The sequence below is a fragment of the Ambystoma mexicanum genome, chromosome 6q (genome assembly GCF_040938575.1).
Source record: "Ambystoma mexicanum isolate Mex_15411 chromosome 6q, UKY_AmexF1_1, whole genome shotgun sequence".
NCBI classification, from domain to species: Eukaryota; Metazoa; Chordata; class Amphibia; order Caudata; family Ambystomatidae; genus Ambystoma; species Ambystoma mexicanum.
Window position 1 is genome coordinate 1613474368 of NC_090937.1, and position 21910 is coordinate 1613496277.

At 47.0% G+C, this 21910-nt stretch overlaps 1 protein-coding gene across 1 annotated transcript in view; it reads left to right on the forward strand.

Moving 5' to 3' along the window:
• Positions 1 to 21910, forward strand: part of LOC138516908 (dedicator of cytokinesis protein 2-like) — a 2920848-nt gene that overhangs the window by 1967985 nt on the left and 930953 nt on the right. Inside the window, exon 29 of the mRNA XM_069632364.1 lies at positions 16600 to 16698. Within this exon, the coding sequence (XP_069488465.1) occupies positions 16600 to 16698 (99 nt within the window). The remainder of the gene's footprint in view (positions 1 to 16599; positions 16699 to 21910) is intronic.

The window sequence follows — 21910 nt, forward strand, 5'->3', positions numbered from 1 at the left end:
GCACTTGTCACCATCAATGGCCAGTTAATATCATCATGGCAGTGCCTGGTAAGTGCCTTTCCCATGCCTACACAAAATCCCAAACTGTTTGCCTTGCCAATGCTTGTTTCGTGTGTGATGCCAGTCTTGGCTAGGCCTGGGATTCCATCATGCACGTGTGGGGCCCGTATGCAGAACAAAAGCGAGCATTGATGTGTTTCGTTAAGCCTCATCAGTGGAAGATATGTCAAGTCACTTTGTGGAGCGAACTTGTGATCCATATGTAGGCACCCTCCACCCCTTCCTCTCTCCAGGAAAAAACACAGCAATGGCTTGAAATGCCCCTCTGCCACTTCATACCCACTGGGCATTCCTCATGGTAGCTGTTTCCAGCTTGTGCCATGGCTCAGAAGGACAACACTGACCTTGACTCACGTATTCACTTCTGCCTAGAAACACTTGTTTACAGGCGCGTTATACATGACCTATCATGTCATACCATACCTCTCGTATTCCTTGCCCTCTTCTATGTCAGTCCCTTTCTTTCCTTACACTCCCCTGCCCTCCCTGTGGTTTTCTTTAGCCTCCTCCTAATCTGTCTCTGTCATGGCTCCCAGTGAACTCGCTTCCACTGTGAATCTGTAATGAGCCGCTCATATTTTAAGGCAAACCCGTGTTCCTGGAAGGCGAGAAAGCCCTTACATGGCCAATTTACTTATTTTTCCTGCCGGGACAAATTTACCATCTTTAAGAACAAAAGAACATGGAATGGCCGTTTCGAGCATAACCCTTGGCTCAGCATCTTCAAAGTGCTGGTGTGCAGGGTTTTTCTATAATTAAAATTGATCTCCTTCTTAACCCACTGATTCATGGGCCCGGGAGGCTGGCGGACACGTACCGCCACGCCGGTGACGTGGAACGGGACAATGCGCGGGAAGGGTGGTTCTGAGGCACCAAGCACATGCACTGAATACAGGATGCCACTGAGATGTTCTAAAAAAACTAGGCTCATCCAGGGAGCTCTGCACCCTGCATCTCTCCCTTTCTCCCATTACCACCTTTACATTGATGTAAATATAGCTGTGTTGCCCTGGCCCTGATAGAAGTGGCATGAAAGTGTGCCCGGTCAATCGGTGGCTAACCATGATAATATTCCTAGTGACCTACGATTATTCACACAGCACCTTTAAATCCCGGATCCTATTATGTTTACTGCAGAGACCTCATTACGAGGTGGGCGGTAAGGGATTACCGGTACCGGTAAGGGCACCCGGTGCCGGTAATCCCTTACCAGCCTACTGCGAGTTCCCTTTCGGGTCCTCCCTTAACGTCTGGTTTTACCAGGCGTTAAGGACGGGACCCGCAAAGGGACTTTGGAGCTAATAACGGTACCGCAATTTGCGGTACCGTTATTACAGCCTTCCCCATTCCCATTGAGCCCTATGGGGTAATAGCGCCATGGTTACTTCCAAACTCGTAATGACCAGTCTTTTTAAAAAAAAAAGTTTTTTTTTAATAAACATTTGTTTAGGATCGTGTTTGGAATTCTAAAATAGCTCTTTCATTTGACGATTGGGTCAAAGAGATGCACAGACTTTCAAAGGTAGAAAAGATTATTTATACAATGAAAAACAAACTGACCTTTTATGACAAAATCTGGGGAAAATGTAATGATTTCTTAAAATGTGTAGAAGTTTTTTTTTTTTTTTAAGGGGGATGCTGATGTATTATATGTTTTGCTGCTTCCTGCATTTTTTGTACATTGTCTCTTAATTTGATACTGTTTTCTTGTTATTTTATTTTTATTTTTATTTATATATTTATAACGCGCCGCAGCTCGCGAGCATCAGGGCGCGACAAAAACACAAAAAGACAGAGGTCACGGGACTACGTAAAACGAGAGAGGGGAGGACTCAGAGGAGTCCAGGCTGAAAAATAACAATTACCGGAAAAGTAATGTTTTCAGCTGCTTCCTGAATAGGGAGTGACTGCATTCCAGTCTGAGATTATCTGGAAGCTCGTTCCAGAGTGCTATAGCTTTGATGGGAAAAGATTTCCCGAGTCCAGTAGCTTTTATTCTGGTATGGCTAACTTTAAGTAACCCATTTTTGGCTGATCTTAGGCAACGGCTTGGTTCATACCAGTGAAATTCCCTTTTGAGGTAGGATGGGGCCGTGCCAAATAGACAGTGGTGGACAAGAGTCAACGATTTGAATTTAATACGCTCCTCTATAGCGAGCCAGTGGAGACCTATTCGGTCGTGGGTGATGTGCTCGCGCTTGGATTTCCCGGTGATAGTTCTAACAGCGTTATTCTGGATTATCTGGCATTGTTTGATGCAGGAGTGGCTTGAACCAAGCATCAATGCATTCCCATAATCTAGACGGGACAAAATCGTGGCTCTAGCGATGGTGGCGCTGTTTTTGGCATTGAGATAAGGCCTAATACGGCGTAGTAATCTCTGATAGTATTGGCAGTTCTTTTTTAGGTATGAGACCTGTGCGTCAGCTCCTAATGAGGATTGCAGATATATGCCAAGTGTTTTCACTTTACTTGTGACCACAATGTTGGTGTCCTTTATAATGAATGACGAATAGACTGGGGCTAGATTGGATAAGGCTTTCGTAGAACCAAATGTCATGAGTTCTGTTTTTGAACCATTCAGACACATCCAGTGGGCCTTCATCCAGCATTCTATAGTATTATAGATTGCTGACGGCCAGTTGTTGTCTGTCGTATGGTCTCCGCTGAGTTCTATAATCAGTTGTGTATCATCTGCGAAGTTGGTAAAGTAAATTCCCAACTGCGAGAGAAGGGTGCAGAGGCAACGAATATATAGGTTAAACAAGAGAGGGGAGAAGCTGGCGCCTTGTGGGACGCCGCAGTCCACAGGATTCGTACTGGAGGAATAACCGCCCCAGGTAATTTTAGATTTTCTGTCCTCTAAGAAGGAGGATATCCACTTGATGGCTTCCTCGGAACAGTTTCCTCCTTTTCCCAGGGCCTCACGAAGCTTACCATGATCTAATAAATCAAAGGCCGCTGAGAGGTCTAACAGGATGAGCAGGCCGGCCTTTCCTTTATCAAGAATTTCCAGCATATTAGTCTGAAGGTCGAGTAATGCAGATTCCGTACTGTGTGCACTTCTGAATCCTGATTGCTGGGGGTGTAGCAAGTCGTGCTTGTCTACGTACTCTTGGAGTTGGTGCATGGCTATTTTATCAAGAATCTTCAACAAGAAGTTGCAATTCGTGATAGGTTGAAGATTAGCTGGGTTTTGCTGGTCAAGGCCAGGCTTTTTAACCAATGGTGTGACTGTTACTGTTTTTAGACTGGTGGGAACAGTCCGGTCTCTAAAGGACGAGTTTACCATACGGCAAAGGAAGGGTGAGAAAATATCTGCATTGTCTAGGATGAATTTGGGGGGTAGTATGTTTTCAGGGCATGATGTGCAATTCATGTTGGAGAGCGTGTCCAACATGATATCTGGTGTTATTGGTGCGAAGTGAAACTTGGGTACTTTAATTTCAGGGTCAACTTTGTTAATTGTCAGTGTGGTGTCAATGATATTGCATTTTAGGATGGTATCTCTAGCTTTTGAAATTTTTTGTGCAAAAGCAATTTGAACTTTTTCGCAGTCCAACATGGTTGGCTGGAAGGGAGGGGTGAGGGTGCACGGTTTTTCGAAGCTTTTTAGAATTTAAAACAACTTTCCTGTGGAGTTGGATGCACCTATAATTTGCTCATTGTAATAGTTTTTCTTTGTTTCGGTTACTTTATTTCTGTACAGGATGTCAGATTCCTTCCATTTGTCTTTATTAAGTTCTGTGGGGGTTTTAAGCCACTGTCTTTCGAGTTTCCTTTTGGCAGTCTTGAGGGTGCCTAGTTCCGCGGTGTACCAATTTTGATGGTTGAGGTTAGGGCGCACTTGTTTGTTTTTCAGTGGGGCATTCTTATCTAGTAGTTCTTGGAAGTGGTTATTATAGGTGGTAATGATAATGTCGCAAGGGATCATCATCTGAGGTGTTATCCAAGATGTATGAGATCCCCTGCGAGAGAATATCTGGCGTGCTTCTCTTGAGGTTTCTGCTCTGGATATTATATAAATTGTAAATAAAAAATAAATAAAAAAAGAATCGTGCTTGGACTTCTTAAGGAATATAATTGCTTTTATTTAAAAAAAAAAAAAAAAGAAAAAATGCCACTGTTCTCCTGCTCTCATTCAAAGACATGGGTCAAGTCCTAAAAAAAAATTGGGGGCACGGGCTCATTAGCACAATTGAATGTGACGTCACTAGAAATTAATATATCAAGGTGTCCCCTGAAAACAGTTGGTGGGGCTCATTATCATACCAATTGTATATGGCGTCACCAGAAATTAACATGTCAAGGTGCCTTCTAAGGAAAGTGGGTGGACTCCGTCCACCCGCATGTACCATCGATTTGAGCCCTGTAAAGTTGCTGGTTGCAGAGTGTGACAAGCACTCTTCTTATTGCAGCCTGCTTGCAGACGAGTTCGGTAACCAGGGCTATTGCCAGGATCCCAGCCTTTAAATATTGCATCGGTTAAGTGGACCTTGTCACCATGCTGGCTTCCATATTGCCCTGGAAAGAGGACACACTGCCCTTTCCATCTCTCCCCTATGTATGCTGTACTCTCTCACCAAGCAAGTCTAATTAGTTGGGCATTTCCCTCTTTCAGAAGAGCAGACTGATTCACAGACTGGAGCTAGTGGGGCAGGTGCTTAACATGTACGCATGCAATGGGACAGGACAAGTGGCAGCTGGTGACTTTTTTTATTGGAGTGTCGTAAATGTTTGACTAAATTATGCTGCAGTGATCGAGCATAGAGAGGGACCGCAAACCAGCCATGGGTGGTGTAGGGGGTTCCTACTACCAAGAACATTTTTAAAATACAGGGTTAAAATGTACATTCTAAATCCCATTTTATGTAAAGAAAAGGGTGTTGAAAACCACACAGTTTGAAATCGGGTTTGCATCGTTGCACATGAAAACATTCAATACGTGAAAGGCACCAACAGTGCACAGGAGCATTTTCATGATGCCTTTGGACCAATATATGGCAGTATTACCATATTAGAACTTACACCTATTGTCTTTCCCAGTAAAAGATGATGTGTCACATTAATACATTATATCTAAACTGGCTGTACCTACATAGGCCAGTCTAGCCATATAATAACATGCATCATGTTTGCTGTACATGATAATACATATCATGTTTGCATTGCATGATAATACATATCATGTTTGCATTACCCTTGATGCCCAGTAAAATGTGCCATGCCACAGCAAGAAAATATATCCAGGATTGCTTTACCATCATGGACCAATGTAGCCACATATAATATTGATCATGTTTGCTTTACTCTTGATGCCCAGTAACATAAAACCATGCCACAGTTAGGAAGCATGGCCAAACTGGCTGCACCATCAATAAGTCTGCCATGTACTAATACTTACCATGCTTGCTTTACTCTTGATACCCAGTTTAAAATGTCATGCCACAGTTATAAAACATAGCCAGACTGTCAGTGCCATCAATGTGGGCGAGTCTAGCCCCTTAACAAAACTTATCATGTTTGCTTTACCCTTGATGTCAGTAATAAATGTCATTACACCGTAAGCAAGTATATTCAGTCTGAGTTTATCAACATAGGCCAGTGTAGCCACATAATGCTAATCATGTTTGCTTTGCTCTTGATGCCCAGTAACAAAATGCCATATCACAGTCAGGAAACATTTCCAGACTGGCTGCACCACCAACATGGGCCAATCTTGCCACATAATAATGCAAATCATGTTTAATTTAAACTTCAGGCCCTGTAATAAATTACATGCCATAATTAGAAAATATAGACTGGATGCACCACCAACATGAGCCAGTCTAGCTATATATTAACACTTAACATTTTTATTTAGCCTTCATGCGTGACACCGTTAGATAACATGGCCAGACTGGCTACAACACCAACATGGGCCAGTCTAGCCACATAATAACACACCTGGCTTTTTCCTTCATGCCCATTGAAGACTGCAGTACAGCTAGAACCCCTCACTAACAGGCGAGACCCACTCTGGGCTTCCCATTCACCCACTGCAACACAGACTCACTCACTCATATGGCACACATGACACATACACAAACAAATATATAAAACATACACTCTCTTATTTACTCACACATTCGTACACACTTTCAGTCACCTTCACATTTTTACAGCAGTTAGGAAACCACACATACATTAAAAGAAACATACAGACATACTGTTATTCAAATGCAGGCACATTCATGAATGCACACACTTAGGCAAATCCGCTTGCATGTATCCACTAACATATATAAACACATTGACATTAATTTAACACTTCACTTACGTTCTTGCACCGTCAACACACTTCCACTCACGAGGAACACACCTGAATGGCTGTCCTCTCCTCAAAGCATGCTTAATAACAGGAGAAGGCTTGTTGTCTGTCAGTGCGCATGCTATTAGATCAATAAATAGGTTTTTGTTTATTTACTTATTGATTTATATACCAGAGGAACAATATTATTTTGATAACAAAAGAATGTACAATAGATAGGAAAACAAATTGGAGGGGAAGCAGCGAGCTTCTTACAATGGGGTGATTTTGAGGGACATTCTGACCAGGTTTTGGAGGCGAGTAAATGGAACAATCCCCAGGGACAATACATATGTGGCAATACATAGATTAAGGACACCCAATATTGGACATTTTTATGGGCAGGTAGGCGGTATGCCAGCTGTGCTCGGGGCATGACCATGTAGGGTGAAGTGTTATGATGGAGGCAGAGTAATTGAGAGACAAAGGAAGCATAGAGGTGAGGGAACATGTTAGCTAGAAGGCAGAAGAGAGGTACGTTAAGAGGGTAGCTCAGAGGCGAGGGGGTGGCTTTTAGTTTGTTTTGAATACATCCATGCAGACTGTTTCTCGGATGTCAGGAGGAAGAAAATTCCATGCAAGTGGAGCAAGAAGAGAGAAAGAGTGGAATTTAGATGAAGCCCCAGAGAGTATGAAGCAACAAGAGTAGTCGAGGAGGGTTTATAGTGAAAAAGTCGAAATACAAAAAGTCGAAAGTCATAATGTTGAAAACAAAAAGTTGGAAAAAAAAGCCTCAAATGTCTATTTTTGTATGTTTTTTTCGAAATGGGGGTTCAAAATGGGGGGGTTCCCCCCAACCCTCCTTTTTTGTATTTTTTTTGTTTTCCCCATTTTTTTTATTAACGAAACACAAAAAAACATATAAATAAAAAAATAAAACATTCGACTTTTTTTTTTCGACATTTTGTTTTTGACATTTTTGTTATTCAACTTTATTTTTTTGACTTTTTGTGGTGTCTTACTGTGGATAGATATGTGAACGAGGAGAAGACATTTAAATCTGGCCCTGTTTTGCATCATCAGCCACCCAGAGGGTCATAGCTGCGCAGCTGAGGGTAGGAGGAGGGCCAAGGGAGGCTGGCCAGAGAGAGAGAGGAAGGGATGGAGTTGGTGTACCAATAAGGAGGATCTCGGTCTTAGACATATATCATTGGCTGAACGCCAATCTTGAATGGCGATTAGGCAATCAGAGATTAGGGGAGAACAGGGGGAAGCTGAAGGAAGCCTGAAAATGAGTTGGATGTTGTCAGCGTAGCACTGGAAAGTTGAGCAGAAAATGGATATGCAGTAGGCGAAAGTTGCCAGATATTAGTTTAAAAGCCAGGGCAAAAGGTTAGACCACTGGGGGGACACCACATGTGAAGATAGAAGATAGAAAGGACCCAAGTTGTACCCGGGATGCTCGATCAGAAAGAAAGGAGGTCAGCCAGGCCAGAGCCTGATCAGTGATACTCAGGTTGTCACAGAGACAATTGGGCAGGGTGGTATGGTTGACCGTGTCGAACGCAGAGGAGAGATCAAGTAAGATGAGGACAGAGAAAATGTTAGAATTGAGGTTGGAGAGCAGGTCTTCACGGATGTTCAGGAGAGCAGTTTCCATGCTTCTGGCAGCTCTGAAGCCAGACTGGAGGTCATGGAGGGAACCAACATAGTCAGAATGAAGATTCAGCTGAGAGATGGCCAGCTTTTCCAGGATCTTACCAAAAAAGGGAGTAATGGAAATTGGGCAGTAGTTTGCTGGACATGATGGATCAGAAGTTGATTTCTTGAGGAGAGGATGCACAAGGGAGTGCTTAAGAGGGGAGGGGGATGAGCCAGAGGCAAAGGAGAGGTTGCAGAAATCAGCAAGGGCCGGAGCAAGGGTGTCAATGGGTTCCTTAATGGTTTTAGAGGAACAGGGATGGACCTGTTTTGCTGATATTTTAATAAATCTGACTTGTCTAGCAATATCATCTGAGGAGAAAAGAGGAAAGGAGGAGAAAGGGGGAGGAGGGTAGCTGAAGGAGGGTCAGCAAGATGAGAAGGAGGGGGAGCAGGAGGGGGAGCGGAGGAGAGGGTGGTCAGGATTTCCTGGGTTTTAGAGATAAAGTGAGAGGCAAGGGCATTGCAAAGAGCCTGGGGGTGAGAGGAGGGGTGGAGACTGCAGCAGGGTTGGCCATCTCCTTGCAGATTTTGGCCAAATTGTTAGATGCCACAGAGACGCGGGTGTGTTTGTTGACTCTCTTCTTAGTACGGGAAGCAAGTCGGTATTGCCTTTGGAGGAGGTGGCAGGCCAGTTTGTCACGGGATGATCAAGAAGACCTCCATTTCCTCTCTGCCGCCCTACACTTCTCTTTAAGTGTAGCTAGGTTTGAGTCATGCCAAGAATTGCACTTGGATTTGCACTTCAAACAGATCCGCATGACGGGGGCATGAGTATCAAGAGTAGCAGAAATAGCGGAGTAGAGAAGAGAGAGGGCTGTGTCAGGGTGTGAGTCAGCCTGGGGTGAGGAGGGGAGGAGAATGATGCAGCGAAGGCCTCGACTGACACACGCTTCATGGGCCGTATATCTGAGAAGGTGGGTGGCAGTCTAGGAGTGGCCTTGGCTTGGGAGAGGAGATGGAGAGATGAGAGGAGAGGAGGCAGTGATCGCGCCAGGAGGGAGTAGTGGTAAGGTGGGCAGAGAGGGGGAGGCCAGATGAGATCAAGACATCAAGTGCGTGCCCAGCAGAGTGAGTCAGGCCGGAGGGAAGAATGGAGAGGGAGAGTGAGTCGCAGAGGTCGCGAAAGAGTGCAGATGAGGGATAGGTAGAATCAAGATGGATGTTGAGGTCACCAAGGATGAGAAGTTGAGTGGTTGAGGCCAAGAGGGAGGAGGAGAGGTCTGCCCACTCAGAGAGAAAAGTGGTGATTTGACCAGGGTGCCGGTGGAGCGTAGCAACAGTAAGAGAGCGGCTAGGAGAGAGAGCCTGCAGACTAGGCATTCATAAAAGGAGTAAGCTTGAGTGGGAATGAGAGAGGCGGGAATCCATTCAGGGAAGATCAGCGCTACACCCCCTCCAGGCCAGTTGGTTATAGGGGCTGAGAAGATCTTGGAGCCATTGGAGAGAAGAGTGTCAAAACTTGTGACAGAGCTGGCCGTGAACCACGTCTCGGTGAGACCGGGGAGATCAAGGTTGAGTTATTCTAGGGGATTACAGATGTCAGAGGAGTGTTTAATAGCCGAGCGAGAATTGAGAGTGGCAAGATGGAGAAGGTTGCCAGCCTTAAAGACCTTCTGAGGAGGGGTAGAGATCAGAGGTATGCCCTGTGGAGGTGTGGAAGGTGCTTGAGATGGAGCAAAGGAGGATGTGGAGGAGGGCAAGGTAGCCAGGGGAAGAGTGTAGTGGACAGCTGGAGATGAGAGGAAGTTGTTGAGGGGAGGAAACCACCTATCAAAGAGGAGGAGGTTAGCCTGAGGGTCTTGCACCATGACAGTACCATTTAGATGTTAATGAAGACTCTGGAGGAGTCAAAGAGATCCATACAGACTTCCCAATGGGTGCCACCATTAATGGGTGAGGAGGAGATAGGTCAGAGCATAGAGATCATTTGAGGGGTCCAGAGATCTCTTGAAGGAACAAAAAAAAAGGATGTCAATGAGGGTTTGTCTGGAAGAGGTGCTGGAATAGGTATCAGCGAGGGGGAGACCAGGGTTGGACGCCAAGTTATCCTTTTTGAATTTCTTCTTTCCAGACTTAGTGAGAAGGGAAGGAAAGTTGATTGGGAAACAGTTGGAATAGATAGGAGAAACAGATAACACCATGGGCAGGTAGAGAGAGGAGGCAGTAGGAGCAATATACAAGATCAGAGGTAAGGAGCAGTCACTGGGCTAGCAGGTTACAGTTGAGGGCCGAAGTAAGGTGAGCAAAATAACACAGCAAATTTTGATTTACAGAAACACACCCAAATATGACTTTCCCAAACACACCCAAATTTGATTTTCCCAAACAGACCCAAATTTGACTTTCCCAGACATACCCAAATTCGACTTTCCCAAACACACCCAAATTTGACTTTCAAGACAAATTGCTAAGGCAACAATAAGTATAAGAATGAGGTAGGATTATAGGTGAGTGCTTAGGGAAGACCAGTTGTAAACAAGAAGAAGGTAGAGTGAAGGTCAACGAATGAAATCGAACGGGTAGGCAAAAGGAGGGAAACATACCAATAGAGAGGCAAGTAAGAGAGTCTTGGAAGTCCAGTTTCATAGATGAGGGAGCTGGCAGGGAGGGAGGGTCAGGCTTTTGTAGTAGCGTCATGTAGCATCCCGGTAAGTGGACAGGGAGCAGACAGGACCCTTAGCAATGGGCCTTTGAACAAAGGGCAAGCCCCCGCCTCCCGGTCCAGCCAATCAGGAAACGAATGAGGGATTAGCCAATGGGTGAGGGCCAGGCCTGGCTACAGAGAGACACTGGAAAAGCAGGCAGTCATCTTGGAATTGGTCAATGGCTGCTGCAATGCTGGCGAATGGATCTATAGACGTGCACATTAAAGTGAACACATTATTTTAGATGGCAGGGAAAAACATGTGTGTCAGCATATGTGCTAATCAGAGGCAAGCAGATGCATTAAAGTAATAGTAACTGGTAGAGAAGAGTTTCCAATTTCTTCATATCAAAATTCTGCCCAAATCATTTTGAAACGTGAAAATGATAAACGGGTCTTGTGGTAACAGAAATTAGCGACAAGGCTTACCTTTACAGACAGTGGCTGCAGGATAGTACAGAAAAAGTATCTTCAGGATCAGCTGATCCAGTTTTCAGAATGTATAAGCGCTATGAGCGCAAGGTCTGCAGAACCTTTCAGAAGCGCAGCTGATCAGAAAATGGAAAAGTACACGCTGCAAGCGCGTGGACCGGAAGGATTTCCAGGAGCAGCTGATCAGAAAATGTAAAAGTATAGGCTGCGAGTGCAAGGACCAGGAAGGCTTTCCAGGAGCAGCTGATCAGAAATTGTGGAAGTTCACGCTGCAAGGGTGCGGTCTGGAGAGGCTTCCCACAGGCAGCTGAGCAGGGTTGAATAAATGCACGCTGGAAGCGCGTGGGCCACTGTACTAGCAGGCACACAGCTGATCAGAGATGCGAGTGCCTGCAGCACTGCAAGGCAGGATGAAGAGAGTTGAAAACAGCTGATCCAGGTTGAAAGGTGAAGGAACTGGAGGATAAAAAAGGAGTGAGTTGAAAGGTGTTGTTGCTCTGGGAGACAGAGAATTGGTGAGGTGCAAGGTAGGACTCAATCCAGGCAAGGGCTTGTTTGTGAATCCCATGAAGAAAGAGAGTATTAAGGAGATCAGAGCGATTGACAGTGTCAAAGGCACCAGACAGGCCAAGGAGAATTAGGACAGAGGCCATGAAGTTGGATACATTCATGAGAGCAGGTTCTGTGGAGTTACAGGGGTGAAACCCGGCATGTAGGGGGGTCTAATGAGAATCAGTAGGGCCAAACTTCCTACACCACACAGGCTCTGATTATTAGGTGTACAAAGTGAACTGCATTGGAAAGGTAAAAGAAATGCACCATGGAGACATACCACAGCTCTGAGGCATGCAGCAGAATGCGATGCAAAGTCCAAAGCTGTAACACAGTGCCAGGAAGATATACATTGCGTGTGCATTGCGAGGGGGCAGTGCCCTAACACCACCAGAAGAAGGAGCCGCCACTGGGCAGGACTTTGCATCGTTTGCGCTGGCGCAGAGACATGCAGCAGCAGTTTCCATTAGGAATATGTACTCCCCTCTGTTCCCACAGCTCCTCGCCAACTTTTCAGCCATTACGAGTTCACATTTTCAATGAGTCGAGAATGAGGAACACAACTCAAGCAGTTCTTCTAATGCAGAGGATTTGGGAAGTCACTCGATCCACTGGAGGCCTTCTCCAGGTGCATCCTACGCTTTCCCCTTAAGTGCCAATGCATAGACTTGTATAATAGCCTGGCACTTATAATCCAAATCCTGGCCCCCAATGCTTTGCCCAATCCTGGCCCCCAACGCTGTGCTTCAGCGTTGGGGGCCAGGGTTTGCATAGGGGCAGGGTTTTCCATAACAGAAAAGGTTCATTTGTGTCATGATATTCCATGGTAATCCAGATATCACGCCCATCACTCTGCATTAGGGTAACTTGGTTGCAGAGACAGTGGGCGTCGTCATGCACCGCAGGAACCTTTGCTCTGGTGAATTTTCTGAGAGATGAATTACTAGAAGCTTTGATATAACAGAGATGGATCCGTTTTAGGCTTGCCGGCCCTTACTATTCAAAATCCATTATTTGGAATCGGTCAAGTATTGCATTTCGGACCTTGTCCCATTGTAATATCAGGGTGCATACTTGATTGTGTAGAATATTTGGTCAATTATTATTGACATCCCCTGCATAGAGTAAGCTGATGGGTACCTAAATAATATTTGTATTTGATCTTGTGGTTCTATTCTGGATCTTATAGTTTATTAGTACCCGGTAACGAGGTGTGGCAGCCTCCCAGCCAATGAGGTGGCATAGAACAGGGTCTTTACCACACAGTAAAGACGACGCTCCGAGCCTCCTCAGAGCGGGATGCCTCCATCTTCCTCTGCCGGGTAATCAGGTAAGGGCAGTCGCCCCTGTGTCTCTTTCCTCTTGTCCTAGCCCCCCTTTTCCACATATCCAAACCCCCCTTCCCACTTGCTTTGCACTGCCTTTTCCCTCTCTCCGGCACCGGGCACAGTAGTGTTCCTGGTGCGTTTCCATCTCGCGAACAGTCGTCATGGAAAAGGAGAAGATAATAGATGTAGTTCTGTTCTCCCAGATACATGGCAGACATCTTTTTTGTAGTTTTTCTCGAGTTCAGAACGTTTAACACGCCATTTATCAACTTGAGAAAATACAATATCAGTACCCCTGTGTGCCGTGCCAGGGTACTAAAAGCAATATAACCCTTGCAGGGGAGCATTACCGGTTAGGTAAAGCCACAGGGCACACGTTAAAGCCTTGCTTCCCTCGGGCTTGTAACTTATGCCGCGGGGCATTACCTGACCAGTAATGCCCCCCTGCTCACGTTATATTTCTTACATTATTTGTTCTTCTTAGAAATCGTAATGTTCTTTGCACAATGTTTATATTTTATTGAAATTAATTTGTGATTGATTTTGTCATTATACAATATTCAGCTGAGATTGTATGGGCCTTTCCTGAAATAAATTAATGTTTCATAGATGTATTGATTGGTATGGATGTTTTGATGTTTCATTGTCATACTGTTCTTATTATTGGTGATTTATAAAGCACTCACTGCGACAATTGCTGCTTCATGGCGCCAGGATCCTAATAGAGGTCGTGGATGAAGGAGATGGAGGAAGCAAGAAGTAATAGGTGTACTCTGGGGTACAAAACATCTGCAAAGGAGGCACACATCCCAGATAACACAAAAGCTACAGTGAAATCAGTGTCAGATTAATGAATATTAGAGCATCCATACAGGTTTTAATGTCTCCCAGTGGTCTAAGTATAGACCCCTAGTCGGAGGAGATTTATAAATGGAACCAATTCAAGCACGGAGAAGGGTCAAGGGTTTACCCTGGTGTAAGCGTCTGCAACATCTGCCCCTGGAGGTGTTTGGAGTACAACACCCATGCTCCCTCGCCATTATTGTCGCTGCTACGGCAGACAGGGATGTGTAGTCCAAATCATCTGGAGAGTCAAAGGTTGCAAAGCCCTAAATTGAGGCAGGAGCTGATGTTTACCAGTTTGGGATGCTTAATGAATCCTAAATTGTTCCTACCTGTGTTCTGTATCTATTAATGCCAGAATAGGTAGGAACAGATTCTGTCCCAGCACTTCAAGAGGGTTTCATGCATTGGTGTCCCCCAGCATTAAAGGTGCAGCACAGAAGACAGGGCTACTGAGAAAATATGAGGAGTAAAACTGAAGAGCTTTCAACAAATCTTTGGTTGGGGGTAGCTACATTTTACAGAACGTGACATGAGTGTATCCATGAAGGGACGTTGTTGTGTAGCATTTTAGCGGAAATTCAGAAAAGGGCATTTTGCGCGGCAGGATAGCTGTACAGTCCATTCTGTGCCCAATCACCAGACACAGTTGACTGGGCAATCCCAGATTCATCACTAGAAAATATGTCAGCTTAAAGGGTCGCATAACAAGTATGGCGATAAGGGTTAAAATTGGCGGTAACCCCATTACCGTCAATTTTGCAACTATGCCAAATTATAAGATTGGGTCTGCAGAGGATGCTTTAACCCCAAGAAAATCCTGGAGTTAAATTCTGCCCCTCATAGCCAAAAAACCATCAATATCGCCAGAATTAACATGGTGGAATTTCCGCTGTTGTAATTCTTCTAAAAAAGCCCCATTGAGTCCATTGGACTCAGAATTTATGGGGAATTACACCGCCACCACCACTTGTAATCTGGTAGTAATTCCGCCGGACCAAGTGGTGGTAACAGTAATTCAATTTGGCGGTATTCCTGCGGATTTAACACCAGGATGTCACCCAACTCATAATGAGGCCCAAAATCTTTTAACATAACATACCATAACACAGCATAGCACAACATAACATATAATTATACAACATATATAATTTTAACATAACAAACATTTAATTTAGTTGGTCGGATAGCACAGAGGCTATGCGTTTGTCTTGGAATCAAGATAATGCAGAGCAACACAGGTTTGAATCCCTAGTCTGGGACTTAAAGACTGACCTCTGGTATTAAGTGTGTAATAAAAGCTATATTAATTCAAAACGTATAATGATATGGCATTTATAATGCACCTATACAAAAGTGTTTCAAGGCGCGACGATGCAAGGGAGGGGGAACAGAAGGAAGACAGAGACAACGATCATACTAGGCCAGGTGTCATTGGGATCACACAAGTGCAGGGGAGGGGAGGGGAAAAGTGTGAGAGGAAGAGGGGAGGCGCAGTGCAGTACATAGGATTAACAGTAAATAAATAAAAACAATAAATAAGAAGTGCAGACAGCTGGTGGCAAGTGCAGACATCAGGTGTCAGGTGCTGGTAGGGGCCTGTAGGGATATACAAACTGCCCCAAGTGCAAACGTTGCTGGGGGGGCAGTGCAGGGGACCTGAGCCCTAGAACAGAGGGTAGTCAGGAGACCAGTTCAGATTTAGTTTCAGCCAGGAGTTCAGCAGGGGAGAGGAGGGGAGAAAACAGAAGCAAAGAGGAAGGTCTTGAGGTGCTTCCGGAACTGGAGATGGTTCTCGTGAAGATTCAGAGAGGCAGGGAGGCTGTTCCAGAGGGCGGCCCCAGCCAAAGAAATAGATCTACCACCAACTTCTTTCTTGGAGAAGCGACTGACCCTGAGGGACTTGGAGGCAGATGAGCAAAGACTTCGAGAAGGAAGATATCTAGGAAGAGAGAGTTGAAGGTTTTGAGGCCCCAGACCACAGAAGGCCTTGTGGACAATGCAGAGGGTTTTGAACCTAATCCTTGCAGCCACTGGGAGCCAGTGCAGAGATTTCAGTTCTGACAGATACGATCCTTGGGCTTGAGGCTAAGGACAAGTCTCCCAGTCCTGTTTTGGATGAGTTGCAGAGGGCGGAGAGTAGAGGCAGGCAGATTTAGAAAGAGGCTGTTGCAGTAGTCCAGCCTAGAGAGAACCAGAGCTCTAAAGAGAGTCATGGCTCAATGGCTAGTTACCTTAGCCAGAATCTACCCCCAAATCTAGGGGATTTAATATTGATGTCTTTAAGAAAAGACATCTCCAGAGATAATACGCTACAGTGAAATCTTAGAGCCACCACACGTATCCCACTATTGAAAGATCAGCAGTTCCAGCAACCTAGTCTTTAATTTTTCTCAGTGTAAGCACTTTCATGCATGGCAATGTTTTGTATTGTGAAAACGATGTTGTGTGGCCATTGTTAGACAGTGATGTTTGACATGCGCGCTGAAATGCAAATTGATCTGCCCTGTTCTATTATACGCTCAATTCTTGGAAAGCAAGATCAGCATACTTGCTCACTGTTGATGTTATGGTAATCAGCTGCATGGTGCTTTTTAGCACTGACGCCATTTTGTTTAGACTATCTATGACGTGGGTTTCCTGGACCTTAGTGAAATTACAAAATGTGTGTATGCGGATGGAATTTGGACCATCAGACTGAACCTTCTAAATGAACCTGACCTTTTCCTCTCGTTGTCTTGTCACAGAGTCATTACGTAGCCTGCATGTCCGCCATTCTGAACCAGATGGACGATTCCCACTACAGGGCCTACATTGAGACCTTCACTACCCGCCAGGACCTCGTGGTGAGTAGAGAATTCAAGTCATAGCACTAACCTCTGGCACTCACTTCTGATCCCTTCCTCGGCCAATCACCACATAGGTGATCTCCAGGGTAACCCAACGGGACTACCAGTGGGGTACTTGGCTATCTTTGACCTATGTTGCCCCTAAATCTGGAAGCACATGGCGAGTGCTTAGCGATCACCCCAATCCACACTGTGATAAATGTACTCTATGTCTGCTGAACCCCCTACCTGATCTGGCAGAGTGGCACGGACAGTTGACACTGAAAGAAATTGGGGTTTTGGAAGCACATGGTCATGGACTATGTAGATCTTCTCCATACAGTGCACATTTTGCGCATGCATGTACCTTTACACGTCTCAATGTGTAGGCTCTCCCTGAGACCTGCCAAATCTCCGGAATTAGCCCACAGACTCCGGGTTTTAAGCTCTTCTCTGGGACTCAGAGGAAGAGCGTCTCTGGGATTTACGGAAGTCCCAGCAACTCAGCCGACAATTCCTTGCGATTGGCTTATTATTGGCCAATCACACGGAGGTGTGGGCGGAGGCAGAGTATCACACGCAAGACCCGCCCATATCTAGTGTCCTGACCAATGTCAGCACACAACGGCATAGACATGTGGGTGAGTGGGATAGTGGACTAGGCTGGCCTGCTCGCCCTATGACTTCCAGAGGTGATCAGAAGCAGAGAGATGGCACGAGGGATTGGCGGCTAGGCATGGGGAATGGCGCTACTAATGGTGGGTGCTTGCTGATGTGCTGCCTGCTGACATGCATTTCGAATAAGTTCAGTGTCAGCAATAGGGAGATTCCTAGAAGCAAGATTCCTCTTAACCCTTCAACTGCCAGACATAAAGAAATGCTTGGACAGCACCTGTCACATTGCAGCTAGTGTCAATTCTGGTCGCTTCCGGTTACTGATGCTGATAAACCTACATCTCAGCACTGAGGTAAGGCAAGGATACACATATCACCGTGCAAAAAACACTGGCCTCGGAGGTTTCTAAGAATATAGTATCCGTGTGTTTGGAATCATTTGGAACTTGGTAGGGTTACACGAAACATGGAGTTACTTCAAGCAGTTAGGACATTTCAAAAGGCACAAGGAAATCCCGTAGGAAGAAAACATGCTGTTTTTCACCAGAGATCAATAAACTAGGACGCTCGCCCCGAAATCTGATAGACACACCGGCAAAGCCGACGAAAGACTCTTAAATAGACGATGCCTACCTGCTTATAAAGGACATTTCTACAGACAAAGACACATTTTAATGTTAAAAATACACATTGTGGCATCTTTCAGAGTGACCAAGTACTAGGACAGGGGACTAGCCCATCATTGCTTGAATTCTTCCAGAAGCAATAACTCCACCTCTACTGTTTGTGTAAAATTGAAAACACCAGGCATGGTTTTGTCAGTGACCCGTCAGATGCCCCAGCAGCAGGTGTCCCTAGGCAGGATCAGGCTATGCATCATCAGTGATGCCTCAGATGATCCAGCAGCAGGTGTCCCTAGGCAGGATCAGGCTATGCATCATCAGCGATGCCTCAGATGCCCCAGCAGCAGGTGTCCCTAGGCAGGATCAGGCTATGCATCATCAGTGATGTCTCGGATGCCCCAGCAGCAGGTGTCCCTAGGCAGGATCAGGCTATGCATCATCAGTGATGCCTCAGATAATCCAGCAGCAGGTGTCCCATGGCAGGATCAGGCTATGCATCATCAGTGATGCCTCATATGCCTCAGCAGCTGGTGTCCCTATGTATCATCAGGCTATGCATCATCAGTGATGCCTCAGATGCCCCAGCAGCAGCTGTCCCTAGGCAGGATCAGGCTATGCATCATCAGTGATGTCTCGGATGCCCCATCAGCAGGTGTCCCTAGGCAGGATCAGGCTATGCATCATCAGTGATGCCTCAGATGCCCCAGCAGCAGCTGTCCCTAGGCAGGATCAGGCTATGCATCATCAGTGATGCCTCAGATGCCTCAGCAGCTGGTGTCCCTAGGCAGGATCAGGCTATTCATCATCAGCGATGCCTCGGATGCCCCAGCAGCAGGTGTCCCTAGGCAGGATCAGGCTATGCATCATCAGCGATGCCTCGGATGCCCCAGCAGAGGTTGTCCCTAGGCAGGATCAGGCTATGCATCATCAGTGATGCCTCAGATGATCCAGCAGCAGGTGTCCCTAGGCAGGATCAGGCTATGCATCATCAGCGATGTCTCTGATGCCCCATCAGCAGGTGTCCCTAGGTAGGATCAGGCTATTCATCATCAGTGATGCCTCTGATGATCCAGCAGCTGGTGTCCCTAGGCAGGATCAGGCTATGCATCATCAGTGATGCCTCAGAAGCCCCAGCAGCAGGTATCCCTAGGCAGGATCAGGCTATGCATCATCAGTGATGCCTCAGAAGCCCCAGCAGCAGGTGTCCCTAGGCAGGATCAGGCTATGCATCATCAGTGATGCCTCATATGCCTCAGCAGCTGGTGTCCCTAGGCAGGATCAGGCTATGCATCATCAGTGATCCCTCAGATGCCCCAGCAGCAGCTGTCCCTAGGCAGGATCAGGCTATTCATCATCAGCGATGCCTCGGATGCCCCAGCAGCAGGTGTCCCTAGGCAGGATCAGGCTATGCATTATCAGTGATGCCTCAGATGCCCCAGCAGAGGTTGTCCCTAGGCAGGATCAGGCTATGCATCATCAGTGATGCCTCAGATGATCCAGCAGCAGGTGTCCCTAGGCAGGATCAGGCTATGCATCATCAGCGATGTCTCTGATGCCCCAGCAGCAGGTGTCCCTAGGTAGGATCAGGCTATTCATCATCAGTGATGCCTCTGATGATCCAGCAGCTGGTGTCCCTAGGCAGGATCAGGCTATGCATCATCAGTGATGCCTCAGAAGCCCCAGCAGCAGGTATCCCTAGGCAGGATCAGGCTATGCATCATCAGTGATGCCTCGGATGCCCCAGCAGAAGCTGTGCCTAGGCAGGATCAGACTATATTTCATCAGTGATGCCTCGGACACCCCAGCAGCAGGTATCCCTAGGCAGGATCAGGCCATGCGTTATCACTGATGCCTCAGATGATCCAGCAGCAGGTGTCCCTAGGCAGGATCAGGCTATGCATCATCAGCGATTCCTCCGATGCCTCAGCAGCAGGTGTCCCTAGGCAGGATCAGGCTATGCATCATCAGTGATGCCTCAGATGCCTCAGCAGCTGGTGTCCCTATGTATCATCAGGCTATGCATTATCAGTGATGCCTCAGATGCCTCAGCAGCTGGTGTCCCTAGGCAGGATCAGGCTATGCATCATCAGTGATGCCTCAGATGCCTCAGCAGCTGGTGTCCCTAGGCAGGATCAGGCTATTCATCATCAGTGATGCCTCAGATGCCCCAGCAGCAGGTGTCCCTAGGCAGGATCAGGCTATGCATCATCGGTGATGCCTCGGATGCCCCAGCAGAGGTTGTCCCTAGGCAGGATCAGGCTATGCATCATCAGTGATGTCTCGGATGCCCCAGCAGCAGGTGTCCCTAGGCAGGATCAGGCTATGCATCATCAGTGATGTCTCGGATGCCCCAGCAGCAGCTGTCCGTAGGCAGGACCAGGCTATGCATCATCGGTGATGCCTCAGATGCCCCAGCAGCAGGTGTCCCTAGGCAGGACCAGGCTATGCATCATCGGTGATGCCTTGGATGCCCCAGCAGCAGGTGTCCCTAGGCAGGATCAGACTATGCATCATCAGTGATGCCTCAGATGCCCCAGCAGCAGGTGTCCCTAGGCAGGATCAGGCTATGCATCATCAGTGATGCCTCAGATGCCCCAGCAGAAGCTGTACCTAGGCAGGATCAGGCTATGCATCATCAGCGATTCCTCAGATGCCCCAGCAGCAGGTGTCCCTAGGCAGGATCAGACTATGCATCATCAGCGATGCCTCAGATGCCCCAGCAGCAGGTGTCCCTAGGCAGGATCAGGCTATGCATCATCAGCGATGCCTCAGATGCCCCAGCAGAAGCTGTCCCTAAGCAGGATCAGACTATGCTTCATCAGTGATTCCTCAGATGCCCCAGCAGCAGGTGTCCCTAGGCAGGATCAGGCTATGCATCATCAGTGATGCCTCAGATGATTAAGCAGCAAGTGTCCCTAGGAAGGATCTGGCTATGCTTTGTTTGTGAAGCCTTTGATACCCCCACAGCAGGTGTCCGTAGGCAGGATCAGACTATGCATCATCAGTGATGACTCAGATGCCCCAGCAGCAGGTGTCACTAGGCAGGACCAGGCTATGCATCATCAGTGATACCTCAGATGCCCCAGCAGAAGGTGTCCCTAGGCAGGATCAGGCTATGCATCATCAGTGATTCCTCAGATGCCCCAGCAGAAGCTGTACCTAGGCAGGATCAGGCTATGCATCATCAGTGATTCCTCAGATGCCCCAGAAGCAGGTGTCCCTAGGCAGGATCAGGCTATGCATCATCAGTGATACCTCAGATGCCCCAGCAGAAGGTGTCCCTAGGCAGGATCAGGCTATGAATCATCAGTGATGCCTCAGATAATCCAGCAGCTGGTGTCCCTAGGCAGGATCAGGCTATGCATCATCAGTGATGCCTCCGATGCCTCAGCAGCTGGTGTCCCTATGTATCATCAGGCTATGCATCATCAGTGATGCCTCAGATGCCCCAGCAGAGGTTGTCCCTAGGCAGGATCAGGCTATGCATCATCAGTGATGCCTCGGATGCCCCAACAGAAGCTGTGCCTAGGCAGGATCAGACTATGTTTCATCAGTGATGCCTCGGATGCCCCAGCAGCAGGTGTCCCTAGGCAGGATCAGGCTATGCATCATCAGCGATTCCTCAGATGCCCCAGCAGCAGGTGTCCCATGGCAGGATCAGGCTATGCATCATCAGTGATGCCTCAGATGCCCCAGCAGCAGGTGTCCCTAGGCAGGATCAGGCTATGCATCATCAGTGATGCCTCAGATGCCCCACAGCAGGTGTCCCTAGGCAGGATCAGGCTATGAATCATCAGTGATGTCTCAGATGCCCCAGCAGAGGTTGTCCCTAGGCAGGATCAGGCTATGCATCATCAGTGATGTCTCAGATGCCCCATCAGCAGGTGTCCCTAGGCAGGATCAGGCTATGCATCATCAGTGATGCCTCAGATGCCTCAGCAGCTGGTGTCCCTAGGCAGGATAAGGCTATGCATCATCAGTGATGCCTCGGA